The sequence below is a fragment of the Alexandromys fortis genome, unplaced genomic scaffold (genome assembly GCF_014885135.2).
Source record: "Alexandromys fortis isolate MF-2015 unplaced genomic scaffold, M_Fortis_MF-2015_v1.1 scaffold_239, whole genome shotgun sequence".
Classification (NCBI taxonomy): domain Eukaryota; kingdom Metazoa; phylum Chordata; class Mammalia; order Rodentia; family Cricetidae; genus Alexandromys; species Alexandromys fortis.
The window spans coordinates 1,695,932-1,710,971 of NW_026068120.1; the positions used below are offsets into that span (position 1 = coordinate 1,695,932).

At 42.8% G+C, this 15,040-nt stretch overlaps 1 protein-coding gene across 6 annotated transcripts in view; it reads right to left on the reverse strand.

Moving 5' to 3' along the window:
* The window catches only part of Fgd4 (FYVE, RhoGEF and PH domain containing 4), a 146,190-nt gene that overhangs the window by 109,148 nt on the left and 22,002 nt on the right, over positions 1–15,040 (reverse strand). Inside the window, exon 1 of one of the 6 annotated variants that reach the window (XM_050125137.1) lies at positions 11,615–11,748. The exons of 3 other annotated variants lie outside the window; for them this stretch is intronic. In XM_050125137.1, the coding sequence (XP_049981094.1) occupies positions 11,615–11,624 (10 nt within the window). In that variant the 5' untranslated portion in view covers positions 11,625–11,748. Of the gene's footprint in view, positions 1–6,237; positions 6,711–11,614; positions 11,749–15,040 lie in introns of those variants that run through there. 2 more of the 6 variants (XM_050125138.1, XM_050125140.1) reach the window with 2 other exon arrangements.

The window sequence follows — 15,040 nt, forward strand, 5'->3', positions numbered from 1 at the left end:
ACTAGCACCAACTATGCTCAGGCACACACCTTTCTCCCAGAATACAGGTCTTCACTGTATAGGGAAAGGTAAGATCTGAAGGTTCAACAAGCAGTCTGATGTCACAGCACAGCCTGTCCACGCATTACTGACGCACTTCACCATAACCACTGCTGTGGTTTGAATGGGAAGCACCCACCAGAGGGCCCATATATCTGAACACATGACCCCCAGCTGGTGGCCCTGTTTTCTGGAGGAAGTATGGCACCGGGGAAAAGCTTGGCCCCACAGGCTGGCTTTATGCTCTGTTGCTGTGCCTTCCTCTCCATGATGGACCCCATCTCTCTGAAGCCGAAATAAGTCCTTTCTCCCTAAAACTGCTTTGGCCATACAAAAAATGAGAAAATAAGACACCACAGGACATAAAAGCCACAGCTTAGTACCCCACAATTTTCTCCCAGAACGCATCATCTGCCTTCAAGATATGAGTCAGCCTCACTGCCTGCTGCTCAGCTGCACACTCTGAAGACATCCACATCCTTGCTCTTCCTCCTGTAAAAGTTCTGTGGTTTGTAGCCCTGGATCTTCCCCGGACATTTAACTGCGTCAGCTCTGAGAGCACGGGCTACTTCCCTAACACAGCACTGGGGCCGTGAGGGGCTTTACCCATCACTTAGTTCCACATTCGGGTCCTCTCTGAAATGCCTTTTACCAATATTTGTGCAGTTTTCAATCTGAGTATAAATGGTAAACATAAAGCTGTTGTTGAGCCAGCACAATTGGTAGGAAGTTTATCCTTACAGTTTTTACTGCCTGTGCACTCTCTAGTGTAAACACAAAGCAGCCTGTAGTAACAGTTATCTGAAACAGGCTTATCTTCTCTCTGACATTTTAATTCACCTTTTCACTTTTATATTTATCATAAAATTCCTGCAAAACAATTATTAATAATTTAAATCTACAAGAAGTTGTAACAAAGCAGAGTCAATCTCCTGCGCATTGATGATAAACTTCTCTTACTCAAATTTAAAGTTACTCAAGTGGAACTACATGCTTTGTAAAGAGAGAAGGCCGCTGTGTGAGAGAGAGCATGCTCAAAGATGGTGCGGCAGGAGAGTGAACATGGAGCAGAGGGAGATTACAAAGCAGGCGCTCCTGTGATTTCTGGTCACCATGACTCCAAGGGTGAGCCCTCAGCACACACTCCTTATTCCACGCAAAACAATCATTTTATCTCGCGGGGAAGGATCCACTCTCAGCATGTTGGACTTTAACAAGATTGATTTTCACAGCTATCCTGTCCTAAGGCCTTTCTCAAGGACACTTCTCACTACACAACTTTCACTTCGTGTGTTGACTTTAAAAACATTCATACCAAGGATAAGACATGACCTTCATCCAACTCACAATTCCCTTATGAGTGTTGGTATTACAAGTGTGAGCCACGACGGCTGGCTTTGTGCTGGGTTTTTAAATGCTGATGTTCATCCCCACTGTCCTGAAATGTCTTCTCAAGCATGTCTAGTAAACATCTTGGTTTATAAAGGGCACATACACAGCATTAAGTTATAAAAAAAATGGATCTGCTGTGCCCATTCCTAGTACAAGAAGCCAAAGACTTTTGTTATTTTAATTTGTGTTTGGAAGGAAGGGCACACATGTAGATATAAAAGGACAACCTAGGAAGTCATTCCCTTCTACCACGCAAATATCCCAGGGCTGGAAGTTAGGTCCTCGGACCTGGCAGCTGGCATCTTTACGCACTGAGTGGTCATCTCACCACCCTTCAACAGGATTTCTATATAATCCTATTAACACACCCTGCATCTTCTCCCTGCAGAGGTAAAGACGACACCCATGGACCTGGACCACATGTGATGGTCTTATGATTTAATGTAGCCCACTTAAATGAGACTCTTTTATATAAACAATTCCTGATTACCTAATCTAAAGCCTCCTACCCCAACCCCTCAACACTTGTCTGTCTTCAGAAAATGGACATTGCTTAAAAGCCCAATTATTTCTTTTTACTTTTATAATGTCTTATCCCTCTTGTGTGAAAATTTCACCAATCAGCTTGCACCCTAGCGCCAAATCCTAGCACTTAGCACAAAGTCAACATTTGATAATTATTATATGAAGAAATGAAAAGTTAACAATAATGACAATAACATCATCACAGAATGTCCGGATAGTATGAAGGGGCTTCTTAGGAAAGGTGGACATGTGCTTGGGGAAGGAACAGAGGAAGTGGGAATGAGGTAGGCCACCCAGGCAGAGACCCACTGGGCCACAACAGGCAGATTACCTAGGTGACAGGTGTGTCCCGCAGAGTATAGCTATCCCCGTACCGTGGACTATCTTTCTCCACTCTGCCTACCTCAGAGTCACCCAGCAAGGTCCTGGTTGTCATTTAACGTTCATGTACAGACAGTCATAGGGAGAAAACATACAAACTAAGCATCCGGGAATCTACTTGGTTTGACAGCTTTGCCTCGTTAACTGTCAAGCATTCATAAGAAGCCTGTGTTTCTTGTGAATTTGATAACTAAGAAAAGTATCTCAATACTCTCTGAATACTCTGTGCTCTCAGTACTCACTGAAAATTCTACGAGTGGGATTTTAGGGAGGCCTCCCCCCGTGTTCGCTCCTCATCAGAGGAGTAAACTCAGTGACCTCGCTCTCAGTTCTATATTTAACCTGCCATAACCAACGTGAGCAGTTTCACAGGTTTTGTAACCTGGGATAACTGTTTCATCTTTATAGGCCTGAAATTCTTCTCTAAATTGGGCTAAAAGCTAAATGATTCTGTTCCTATTGGAATCTTTACAGAAATGTATATACACAGATATACAATAGGAACTGGAAAACTCCAAGTTAGCCTGACTGCCTACGTGAATATACCAGGTCTGTTTCACTCATCTGAGTCCAAGACTAGGAAACCCGTAACCTAGACAAACAAACAAAAAAAAATCAACAAATAAAACTAGAAAAGGCTGAGACAGATAAAGAGGGGAGAAAGAAAGGACACATGGTTACAAAAGAGCCAAGCACTACAGTGTGGCTATTTGTACGAGAAAAAACTCTTCTAAGAATAAGGTGTTTCTAGGCACCTTTCCAAGATAAGGTGACCTAAACTGAAGGAGAAAAAAGAAAAATGATGCTGTCCACGAAGCGGCTCTTTGTGGCCCAGAGAGGCTGATTCCTTGCAACATTAAGGGAGCCTTGCCTCCGTATAGCAGAGCAGCTCAGGAGTCAATGAGACAGAAGAGAACAACTCAGACCAGCCAGCACTGGAATCTAGGGCAAACTGAAAGGCTGCTCCCCAAACACTGCTTCTACGTGACTTTTTCCTCGTTTTCCACGTGCATGTGTTACAGGCTTTGCATCTAACACAATACGGAATTTTGCTCATGTATTGTCTCATTCTAAGTGTTACCTGAAATCATGACAATACAGAATTGTGGGAGAGGAGGAAAAAATTTTCCGTATGTCTACTAAACAGCGACGACAACAACAAAACAAACAACAAACAGGCAGTTCCAAGTGCCTCTAAGCGGAGCAGCATTTGCTAGCAATGGTAGGATACCCTGGTTTTCTGACCTAAACACCCACTTCTACTCCATCATCCCAGCTCAAGGACAAAGCAGGTCACAGGGGCCTCGAAGAATGAACTTGAAAAGAATGACTCCATGCTCTAAAGAGACAGAAAGATTTAACTCAGAAATTTGATTAAATTTTTTAAAAAACAGAAAAAATTATTCAAAATTAACTACTAATATTAGTCCTATGACCAACTTACTTATAGGTAGCATTTCAGCACTATGGCTCACATAAAAAAGCAAACAATATGGCCATGGTAAACTGACAGTAGGGTGAGCCTTCACAGTGATGATCTGAACCACGCTTAGAACTTCATTTAGTTTCCTGCTTGTTTCCTATTTAATACTTTTATGACGAAAGAACTCTGAATAGTTCATTTTACATATTTATCAACATAAAACACACATGGCTCCTAAATTACATTGAAGAACTGAGAAGACAGACAGCATTGGGAGAGTTAGCAGAAGGCTCAAGAAAAACTGAAACCTAGCAGCCCCCACCCTTGGAAAGATGGGGACAAGCAAAGCCAGTGCTCTCGGCAGACCTGAGAATTCGTGGCTTCTCCATCCTCATGAAAAGAGCCAGCACCAGGGCTGATACCAGTGTGGAGAGGCGCTGAGCGGAAGGTCTAAACCCACATGAAGTGAGGACTAGTCGCCTAGCTCTGCACTCTGGACTCGGAGTGTCTGAGTGGGCACCCCCAGTGCTCGGCATGACTGGCCTTGCCTGTGCTCTTCACTAATCTCATTTGGGGTCACCCTCCAGAGCTGCTAAGTTTGTCAGTGGCCGATATAACAAAGCCTTTGAACCTTTTTATTCTTTTAAAGTAATGTATCTTAAATGCACCCTGATAGAGATATTTTTAATTATAGAAAAGAAAAATATTCATCACTGTTATCCACATAAGACAAAATGAAAGGCCCTTCGTAAGGTCATAGGTGAGTGACTGTTCATTCAGTTCCCTCCAGTGGATTCCATGTCTGCCTTGGGCTTTCACGAGAGTGTTGTGCTCTGCAGGTAAGACAGCTGGGCACTGTGACTCTTACATCCAGCCAGGTCACGTTTCCTTCTCAATATAAAAATTCTGCTAAAGATTTTGATCATACTTCACCAAACTTCATGGGTTTGTCATGCTAGAAACCTGAACAAGCAGGATCTTAAGAAATATGCTTCCAAGTTTACCTGCCAAAGCCTACAAGATCGTGATGGACCTCCACTGAGAAACACCACCTTGCTAACTGACGTTAGTGACTGGAAAATAGCACCACAGTCACAGATGTCAACTGGCAAAGAGCAGATAGAATGACCACAGCCAAGGCCTGTGATAACACGCTTCACCCCAACACTGCTTCAGGTTTCTAAGATACAGGGTAACGAGAGCAACAATAATACCTAAATATACATGATTTGACTTTATAAACCTTAAAATGTTTATTGATTTTGATTAGTTAAAAAAAATTTCCGAGTAACACAAGATTAACTGGAAACTTTGTATAGTTATTAGGAAGTTTTCAGGTAGACAAATGTCTAGTATTGGTGAAATATATCTCTTCAAGATAGTATGTATCTAGATTAATTTACATATTTTTAAAAAATTAACATAAACGCAGAATACTAAAGTCAACTACAGTTAGTACCAGGACTGCACAAAAGTAGGCTTGAAAACTATTAATGAAACACAAGCATGAGTCCTTGAGGAATGCCAGGTTACCTATTTCATACGGTTCAAAAAGAAAAAGCGTAGTGCCTGTGACCGGTGACTGTTTCTAGCTCCCTAACTAGCCACTGGCTCACTAATATTAATACCCAAGAGGACACCCCAGTTCAAGCCTGACTGAACTGCACAGGCAGAGCCTCCAACTACAGCCCTCCCAACAGAAGATAAAATGGCAGACCAGCCAAACTCGGGGTGCTCGTGCCGGGGTTTCAACGGCAGAGGTACTGACACAAAAGACAGCTCCAGAGTAGACAGCTGTTTTTGTTCCACACTTTCTTATTTTAGGGCACAGTTTGGGGGGAAGGAGATACAATGCTGCTTTACAAAGGACATAGTAGTCCCTTGTTCGAGCTACCAACCTCTGAGCCACCAGGGAAAAATGTCAGTCATCCATTTGTTAAAATTAAAATTTCCTTCTGCTGCTTACAATATGCAACGCACATTTTAAGTAGCTGTGGGTAAGGAGAAGCAACAATCACAAAGGAAGCTCTTGCGAGGCGAGCCGGGGCTCAGCCCTCCCTTACTGTGGAGCCTCCATCTGTCACCACGTACTGTCACATTGTTTCCACATGCACCGGCCCCTAAATCCGGGGCAGAAGACCTCCATCAGCACCACACTCCACACATGTGCTCCAGCAAAAACCTCAATTCTGCAAAATCTACAAATGCCACCGGCGGGAGTCATCCCTGAAAAAAGAACGAACCTTGAACCCGCTGTGGCCGTGGGTGTATTTCAGTAAGAACACGGGTGTAATTCACCGTAGAAGCCATTACAAGATGACTGTCTATTTGCCACATTCTATGATCACAGTACACTTTCACAAGCAGGAGATACTTTTAAACATTACAGGATAATTCCAACACGAAAATGGGAAAATGGTACAGGCTGTCTGAAAACAATATAAGACGGGGTGTAAGCGTTTCAGGGGGCGTCTTACCGAAGATCTTAGGGCTTCCTTTCCTTGACCACAGAGAGATGATATTCACACCAAATGCCGTAGAAACTGGATATGCAGCGCCAGGCTACTTACCCTAGGAGAGCTGATTTATTTCCTTGTGGTTACAAGTCACAAATGGCTGGAGCACAACTGCCCTCATTTGTTCTTCCGGTGAAGCCAGCCGGAGTCTCCCAATGCCCAGTGCACTGCAGATAATCTCACACTACACGGGCTGCCTGGCTAACCCCACATTCTCAGCCCAGCAAGGATAATCACATTCCGGCAGCGGGGAGTGAACAGATGGTGGATTCCATGGTAACCAGCCCTCCTAAGGCGATTGGTAGAAGGATGTGACTCAGGCTTACTGGGTAACAATCGCGGTCTTTGTGCTCCAGCCCTGCAGAGCCTAAGTGAGGAAGCCTGCACAGCCACTCACAGGGCTTGCTCAGCAGGTGTTTGGCTATTTAAACCAGGCAGTACAGACCAACTAAAAGCTTTCTGCAAACTGACCCTTGCCAGGACAAAGTCCTAATGTTTCAGATAGGCTGCGCTGCTCATTCAGGAAGAAAGGTCACAGAAACTTAGTTGCACAAACAAAAAAAGCTTTAAAGTTCACTTGCAAAATCAAGATGATGCATTGCAGAAAACAAAGCTACATCAGCAAGTCATTTTCTAACCTATAATCCCCCTCAGAACTGAAAAACTGGTTTTATATTTTTAAGGCTTTTTAAAACAAATACATTTAAATATATAAAATACCTTATTTTGGAAATGAAGTCAAGTTTTCAAAATCAATTCTTTTTTTCTTTTTTTTTTTGATTTTCCAAGACAGGGTTTCTCCGTAGCTTTTGGTTCCTGTCCTGGAACTAGCTCTTGTAGACCAGCCTGGCCTCGAACTCACAGAGATCCGCCTGCCTCTGCCTCCCGAGTGCTCAAAATCAATTCTTTACGAAGAAAACCATGATTTATTTTTTGTTACTTATTGAATGGGAGGAAAGGAGTGGAGATTTTAAATCTAAATATATCAGTCTTACTCCTTCAGGATAAGCTCGACATGGCTCGGGTTTGCTCTGGGTGGCTTTGGACCTTTGCTGCAACCCTGAAGATTATATGCTGACTAGCAGGAAAACTGCCCTGTGTGGTTCACCAATGAGTGGGAATAAACCTTGGAAGAGCATAGTGGCTGAAAAATCAAACACACCACACCAAACACACACTGGGATAGCTCACACCGATAGGCACTCGGAACTGCATAGGAAGTAAACTTTTAAAAGGACAAGCTAGGAAGAAAACTAGGGCAAGCCTGAGAAGACAACAAAGCACCCACACTGCAACCATGTTGTGGGTTAGCTGTCTCCTTTATCGCCATTCTGTACCAGAAATCTCAGAGCTCTTTTCCTGGCATTAGAAAGAAATATAATACAAACATTAAAAGGAAAACGATAAGCATTACTTGTGGCTGGAATAAATTCAGCCCTGTAAAAAATAGTCAGTCAAGTAGCGTGTTGTTTAAATTGTCAGAAGTTTAGTTTCAGAAAGGAAAAAAAATAAGTATTAATTAATACCTTCTGAAAAGCAAAATCCATCAGAATTTCAGTAAGACTTGGTTTAGAAACAATGACTATGAAAAGAGTAGAAATGTATCAATATATTGTCAGGAAATTTCTTTTTTTTATATTTATTTATTTATTAGGTATACAATATTCTGTCTGTATGCCTGAAGGCCACAAGAGGGCGCCAGACCTCTTTACAGATGGTTGTGAGCCACCATGTGGTTGCTGGGAATTGAACTCAGGACCTTTGGAAGAGCAGGCAATGCTCTTAACCTCTGAGCCATCTCTCCAGCCCCCTCAGGAAATTTCTTACTTGGTTTTTCTATTGCTGTGGTAAAACATCCTGACCAAAGGCAACTAGGGGAAGAATGGTTTTATTCCATGACAGCTTGCAGTTCATCATCCAGGTAAGTCCAGGCGAGAACTTGGGACAGGAACCCGGAGGAAGGAACTGACAAAGGCCGTGGAGGCGGACTGCTTGCTGACTTGCTCTTTATGGCTTGCTCAGACTACTCTTTTTACACAATCCAGGACCACCCACAGGGTGACTTGAACTTCTGACCTTCCTGCAGTCACATCTTGCTTGCTGGAGTTACAAGCATGTGCCAATATCCTGCATTTGTGAGATTCTAGGGAATGATCCCAGGGCTTAAGGCATGAAAAGGCAAGTCCTCCGTCAACTGAACTGCATCCCCACACCTCTAAGTTGGTGTCTGAACAGAGGGCAATGTTTGAAAGAAAAGACTCCCTCCTGTACACATATACATGAAAACATACACAGATACTCCATTCTTCTTTCTGCTTCAGGACCAAAAACCAAATTGTTATTGCTAAATATAGCATCATATTGGTTTAATTCTCACAGTTAAAGCAGCATGTTCAGAAAGAGTACAACTCTGCTTACACCCAGTCTGATTTATGTGTTCACCCAGGAAATCCCAATGCACACTTATTCATACGTAATTTCACAAACACAAATACTGAAGCTGTCTCATAGTAGTAGGGACACACACTTTCTGAAGTAAGTTAGAAGACGAACTGCTCCTAACTAAAGATAGAATTAGTTAATTATTATGTTTTTCACCCAAGGAGAACACTTTTAGTCTGTACCATGTCATTTAATCAATTATAGAGGACAAGCATTGACCAGAAGGGCTGTGTTAACTTGTTCACAGACCACAGCCCTGACAGGCTCTCAAATGTGGTCTGTCAGCATCATGGCAGAGCGTGCTAGAAGATCTTTAAAATACAAATTCAATTTGCCTTTTTTTGTTTTTGTTTTGAAATATTATAAAAATTATATTTATTTATTTATTTATTAAAGATTTCTGTCTCTTCTCCGCCACCGCCTCCCATATCCCTCCCCCTCCCCCAATCATTTTGTTTAGCAGACTCTGAGCAGTTTGCATGCTCTATGCTTCTGTATTGCTTTCCTAAGTATGTACGTCCTACAGGTCCGTGGCAGAGAGTAATTCCAGGGCCTGTTCGTGCTAAAAGCACTCTACTCTAAACTATCCTATGTCCCAGCCCTATGTACACCCCACGCAGCAACTGGTCTCTTTCATATATGTTGCAGGGCCCACTGACATAAAGTCACTTACAACTGAGTAGAATCTGAGCAACAGTATTGTTTCCTCCGGTTTCTAATGCCTGGATATGGATTTATCAATTTTGCTAAGCTTTTCCAGAAGGTTTCCTTCTGTTTCTTTTATTTTCGCAATTGTGTAGTTTTAATTTTCATGTTTACCACTGTTTACTTTCTAGGTAGAGTTATTTGGTTTCTAAGTTTATTACATAGGTTCTTGTACTTTAGACTTTTCCAATATATTTTCTAATACAGGTATATTAGCTTGTAGGCTTGCAGACAGCTCTAGGTTATGCTTCTGAAATCGTTTTCATTTTGAAATGTATAAATTTTATTGCCATCATGTGTGTGTGCGCATACACATGTGTGCACACACACACACCATGGCATAGATGCAGAGGTCAGAAACACACTTGTCAGGAGTTTCTGTTGTCCTTCCACTTGGTCCCAGGGATAAGACCTGTGTACTCAGGTCGACAGCAGGTGCCTTTATCTGCCTAGCCCTTTATCTGAACCCATGTTTTTGTTTGGTCTTTATTTTCTTAATGATAAGAAGGTTTTCCAACAGTTATAACTTCATCATGGTCAGAACCACGTCCTTTACATGGATCTGTTTGTCTTAACACTTACTTGAAGATTTTACTGAGAAAAATCAATGAAATTTCTTAAATGAAAAGACAAGTGAGTCTTTCTGTATATTGGTTGGGTATAGGCTGTGGAACACAGCAAAAAGTACAGTAAAGAACTGTCTGGATGAAGGGCTACATCAATACTTTCTTTTAGTCCAGTTGTAGGAACCATTACCTAAAACCCCATAATCTTCCAATAGAGATATTTACAGAAATATTCTTGTTTAAAAAAAAAAAAAGACAGTTTGCTTCCATCCAACAATGTGCAGCCATTTTGTTTCATTCTCCTACAAAGAGCTAGAGCACAACAAGGCCCACTTAGTAAAAACAGCCGCTCCGAATGACTGACGAGCCTCACATGCCCGTGTTGTCCTGAGAGCCCCATACTAGGTAAAATATATAAAATAGAAAACACGGTCTATGCTTGAAATAATTTAAGTAAAAAAATCACAAAATGAATCTGAATCTAAATTGATTCTGGCAATATCAAATGACAGAACCCTCGGTCAAAATAGCAGAGGTGCCACTGAAATCTAGTTAGCGTTTTTTATAAACGGTGACAATCTAGAGGACAAGAGGCTTTCTTATATTGAAACTGAATTATTGAGAGGTGCCCAAGTCACTGCTAACCTACATAAACTTTGGTCAAAGCCTTCAAATCTTAGGTCAGCTTCTACTATTATCCTAAAATCAAGAATTTATGTGCGATGGGGTTCTGCCCTAAGGTACCTGGCACTATAGAACACACACCAGTATTCTTCTCAAAGTTATTCATGAGCTAACATTGAAACACAGAACGGATTACGAATCAAGGTACCTGCCCCGTGACACAGCCTCAGAAAGCAACTGACGCCGCAACTTCCAGAGAAATCTTAGTAGCTTGAAAAATAATATTATATGACAGGAGTAATGATTGTCACACAAAATCCGTGCCCGCTGCAGTCCTGGCTTTGCGGGACAGCAGCAACAGAGGAGCCTCGGAGCTTGTCCAGCAGCGGTGCCAGGCAGGCTGCAGGCACACTCTTCTTCCTCTTTCTTGCCAGCAAAAGTTTGTCTTTTTAAAATGCTTTTTGTCTGAACAAACACATTCACCTAAGTTAGTTTTGCTTTGTGTTTGGTTAGTTGGCTAAATGTAAGAGAATATAAGATTACTAAAAAAGAATACTGAGAAAATCTGGTCCAGTGAACTAGACTTCAGACTCTGATAAGTCATACGTGATTTCCCATAAGCCTTGAAGAAGAAGAAAATAATAATAATGATGATGGCGCTGATAATAATAATAATAATTGACTCCAGTCTTTTGAACTCACTTCTATGGCTGCTGGGGAACACGGCTGTACTATGACCCACAGGGAAAACTGCCGCTCCTTCAGACATATCTTGGGTCATGAAAACAAGAAATAACATAAATAAAAAAAGAAAAAGAAAGCCGCAGCATAGAACTTTCTGATGAAGATTCACAACAACTTTCAGTCACAGCAGAAATGTTTATGATCAGTTAACACTGAATGAAGCCACAAACCAGCAACTCGATCTATATACTCAGAAAATTCTGTTGCTGTATGCTGAGATCGTTCTGAAACTGTGGTCATAAGACAGCAGTACTCACCACACCCCATAAAAGATTCCTTTCATGTAACAGCCAGCAGCACCTGTTTCTCTTCCAATCGATGTTTTTCTTGCCTCTTGAGGAGAGGGAACTGCATTGGTCATTTGGGGGCAGAATTTTTATCCATCTGTAGTTAGACAGCAGGCATGCGTCTCGTGTGCATGGCAAATACACAAATAACAGGAACTACAGTGCTATTTCATAACTGTCCTAGTTGTGAGGACACCCCAAGATTATATTTCAAAACCCCAAGAAAGTATTTCAACATGTGGTCAGAGGGAGAGATGTGGGTGGGATAGGAAGGGCGATGCTGGCTAGTTGCATGTGATTTAACTACAGCAAGCCATTAGGTTCAGAACAAGCTTGACTTTAAAAACAGGTCTTAGTTGCAGTCCAGTTGGCCTTGGTGAGCTCCCATTAGATCAGTCCCGCTGTCTCAGTGGGTGGGTGCACCCCTCGCCGTCCTGACTTCCTTGCTAATGTTCTCCCTCCTTCTGCTCTTCATATGTACCTTGGGAGCTCAGTCCAGTGCTCCAGTGTGGGTCTCTGTCTCTATCTCCATCCATCGCCAGATGAAGGTTCTATGGTGATATGCAAGATATTCATCAGTGTGGCTATAGGATAAGGCCAGTTCAGGCACCCTTTCCTCTGCTGCCCAAGGAACAAGCTGGGGACATCTCCTTGGACACCTGGGAACCCCTGCAGAGTCAAGTCTCTTGCCAACCCTAAAATGGCTCCCTTTATTAAGATATCTACTTCCCTGCTCCCTCATCTACCCCTCCTCCATCCCAACCATCCCATTCCCTCAAGCTCTCCCCATCCTCCCCTCTCCCTTTTCTCTCCCCATCTCCCCTTATCCCCACTCCACCCCGACCTCCATGCTCCCAACCCCTGTCCGGCAATCTTGTCCACTTCCAATATCCAGGAGGATAAGTATGTTATTCTTTGGGTTCACCTTCTTATTTAGCTTCTCTAGAATCATGAATTATAGGCTCAATGTCCTTTATTTATGGCTAGAATCCACTTATGAGTGAGTACCGGACTCTCTGAATGTGGCTGATGGTGGAGGCTGACTGAGAAGCCAAGGACAATGGCGCTGGGTTTTGATTCTACTGCATGGACGGGCTTTGTGGGAGCCTAGTCTGTTTGGATGCTCACCTTCCGGGACCTGGGGGGAGCAGGGAGGACCTTGGACTCCCCATAGGGTAGGGAACCCTGACTGCTCCTTGGACTGGAGATGGAGGGGGAGTGGGAGTGGAGGGAGGGGAGGGAAGTGGGAGGAGGGAAGGAGGTAGAAATTTTCAATAAAAAATAAATAAATTAAAAAAAAACAGGTCTTAGGCTGGGGGTGCAGCTCTGTGGGACAGAGCTTGTTTAGACTGTCCTAGGCCCTAGGTTTGATCTAGCAACACATACACACACACACACACACACACACGGAAAACAAAGCTCTCAAGGACCACTAGGATCTTTTCACAGCCCCCACAAAGAGCTAAGAGAAGGAATAACTAATTCTGAGCAATGTGACTGTGTTCCCCAGAGAAGGAGGATCTTTCGGGTCTTTTTCAGAAACAAATATGCAGATCACATTGCTATACGAGTAACTTTTTGCTTGGACACATAAGGATTTTAATTAAACATGCTACTCCTATTATGTATAAAGATAAGATTATTGGCTAAAATGGGTGTTTTGGTTACAACACAGGCTTCTTAGACTGCCCAAAGAGAATACAGCCACATGTCTACCCAACTTCCACATAACCATCTAGCCCTAATTCCTTTTCTTTGTTATGATGTTATAGTCAGACTCAAACTACAATATCTCGACTCAGCTTCAGAATCCTCTCAACAAATTACTGCATTGCTGAAAGAGAACTGAGATTAAAAAAAAAATCATGCACTTCCTTTGAATACTTGAGGGATTTTGAGGAGTACAGCAAAATAAACACTTAGAATAACTTATGAACCAGCAAGGGGAAGCATAGAAGAGACCAGCTGGAGAAATACAGTTGAAAATCAGTTGGGGCCTTCTAGAAATTCTCCTGTCGTAGTAAGATATGGTAGACACTACACATTAACATCAGGGAGACGAGCTCAGTGCACTTCACGGTTCTCACACTGGCTCACTGCAAGTGTCAATGACATAGGATAGAGAATATAATGAGATGTATTTACTGTTACTGTGCATATGTACAAATGTGGGGGTATACATGTGTGCATGCCACTCGGCATGTGTCAAAGAACGACTTTGTGGAGCTGGTCCTATGCTTCTGTCTTCACCTGGGTGACAGGAATAGAGTCAGCTTGGCAGGTTCCTGTTACTCCACTTGGCCACCTTTCATAAGCCTCCCCTCATCCGGACTCACACTTCCCAGAGGTGGTGGTTTTGAGAGCTGGTAATGCAGCTGTGATGATCATGCGAACATTGTTAAAATTATGACCTTTCCTAGTTGTCCTCTGTGACGTGAGTGGCACTACAGCAAGTCCACCTCACCCACTGGAGCCCCTGAGCTCACCCAGGTTAAACGGTGGCTGCGGTGCAGGAAGTACTGGCAGTGTGCGCAGGAAGGCATCTATGAGATGTCAGCGTCTCTGGATGCCTCTCCGTAGCTGAGGCGGGTGGCAGGAAGCTTCAAAATGACCACATGCCAGTTTCCTGTGGCTGAACTGAAGCTGCCTTGCTTTGCTGCTATGTTTCATAGATCTTAATAAGTATATTGGCCCTTGGCTGGTTGATTTGTTGGTTGATTGGTTTGACTGGTTGGTGGTTGGTTGGCTGATTGGTTTGTGGTTGGTTTGGTTTGATGCTAGTTGGTTAGGTGGTTAAAGATAGATTTCACTTTGTAATCCTGACTAGTCTGGACCTGGCTGGCCTTGACCTCACAAAGTTCTGCCTGCCTCAGCCTCTGGAGAGTGGGGATTAAAGGCACGTGTCGCCAGGACCCTTGGTTTTTTGTTGTTGTTTGTTTGTTTGTTAACCTACTTTTCAATGCTTTAGGAGTATGGGAAACAAAAAAGAGAGAAAGAGACAGAGAGTATGAATAAAAATTTATTTGAAATATCTCATAATAGTTTAAAGTGTAGAACTTCATAGAGAATAAATTTCTACATTATAGCCAGGCTGTGGGCACACACCTTTAATCCCAGCACTTGCAAGGCAGAAGCAGGTGGATGTAGGTGGATTTCTGTGAGTTTGAGGCCAGCCTGGTCTATACAGTGAGCTCCAGGACAGCCAGAGCTACAAAGGGAGAACCTGTCTTAAAAAAAAAAAATCCTACATTATAGATGTTTCACAAACTAATGACTGGGCCTTTCCATTATCCGGGGACTATATGGACACAGATGTGGAATTTGTTGCCCTGAGTAAAATCCTGCATGAATGTGTGCCCATTTCCACATTCACAACACAGAGCTTGCCATTTTAGA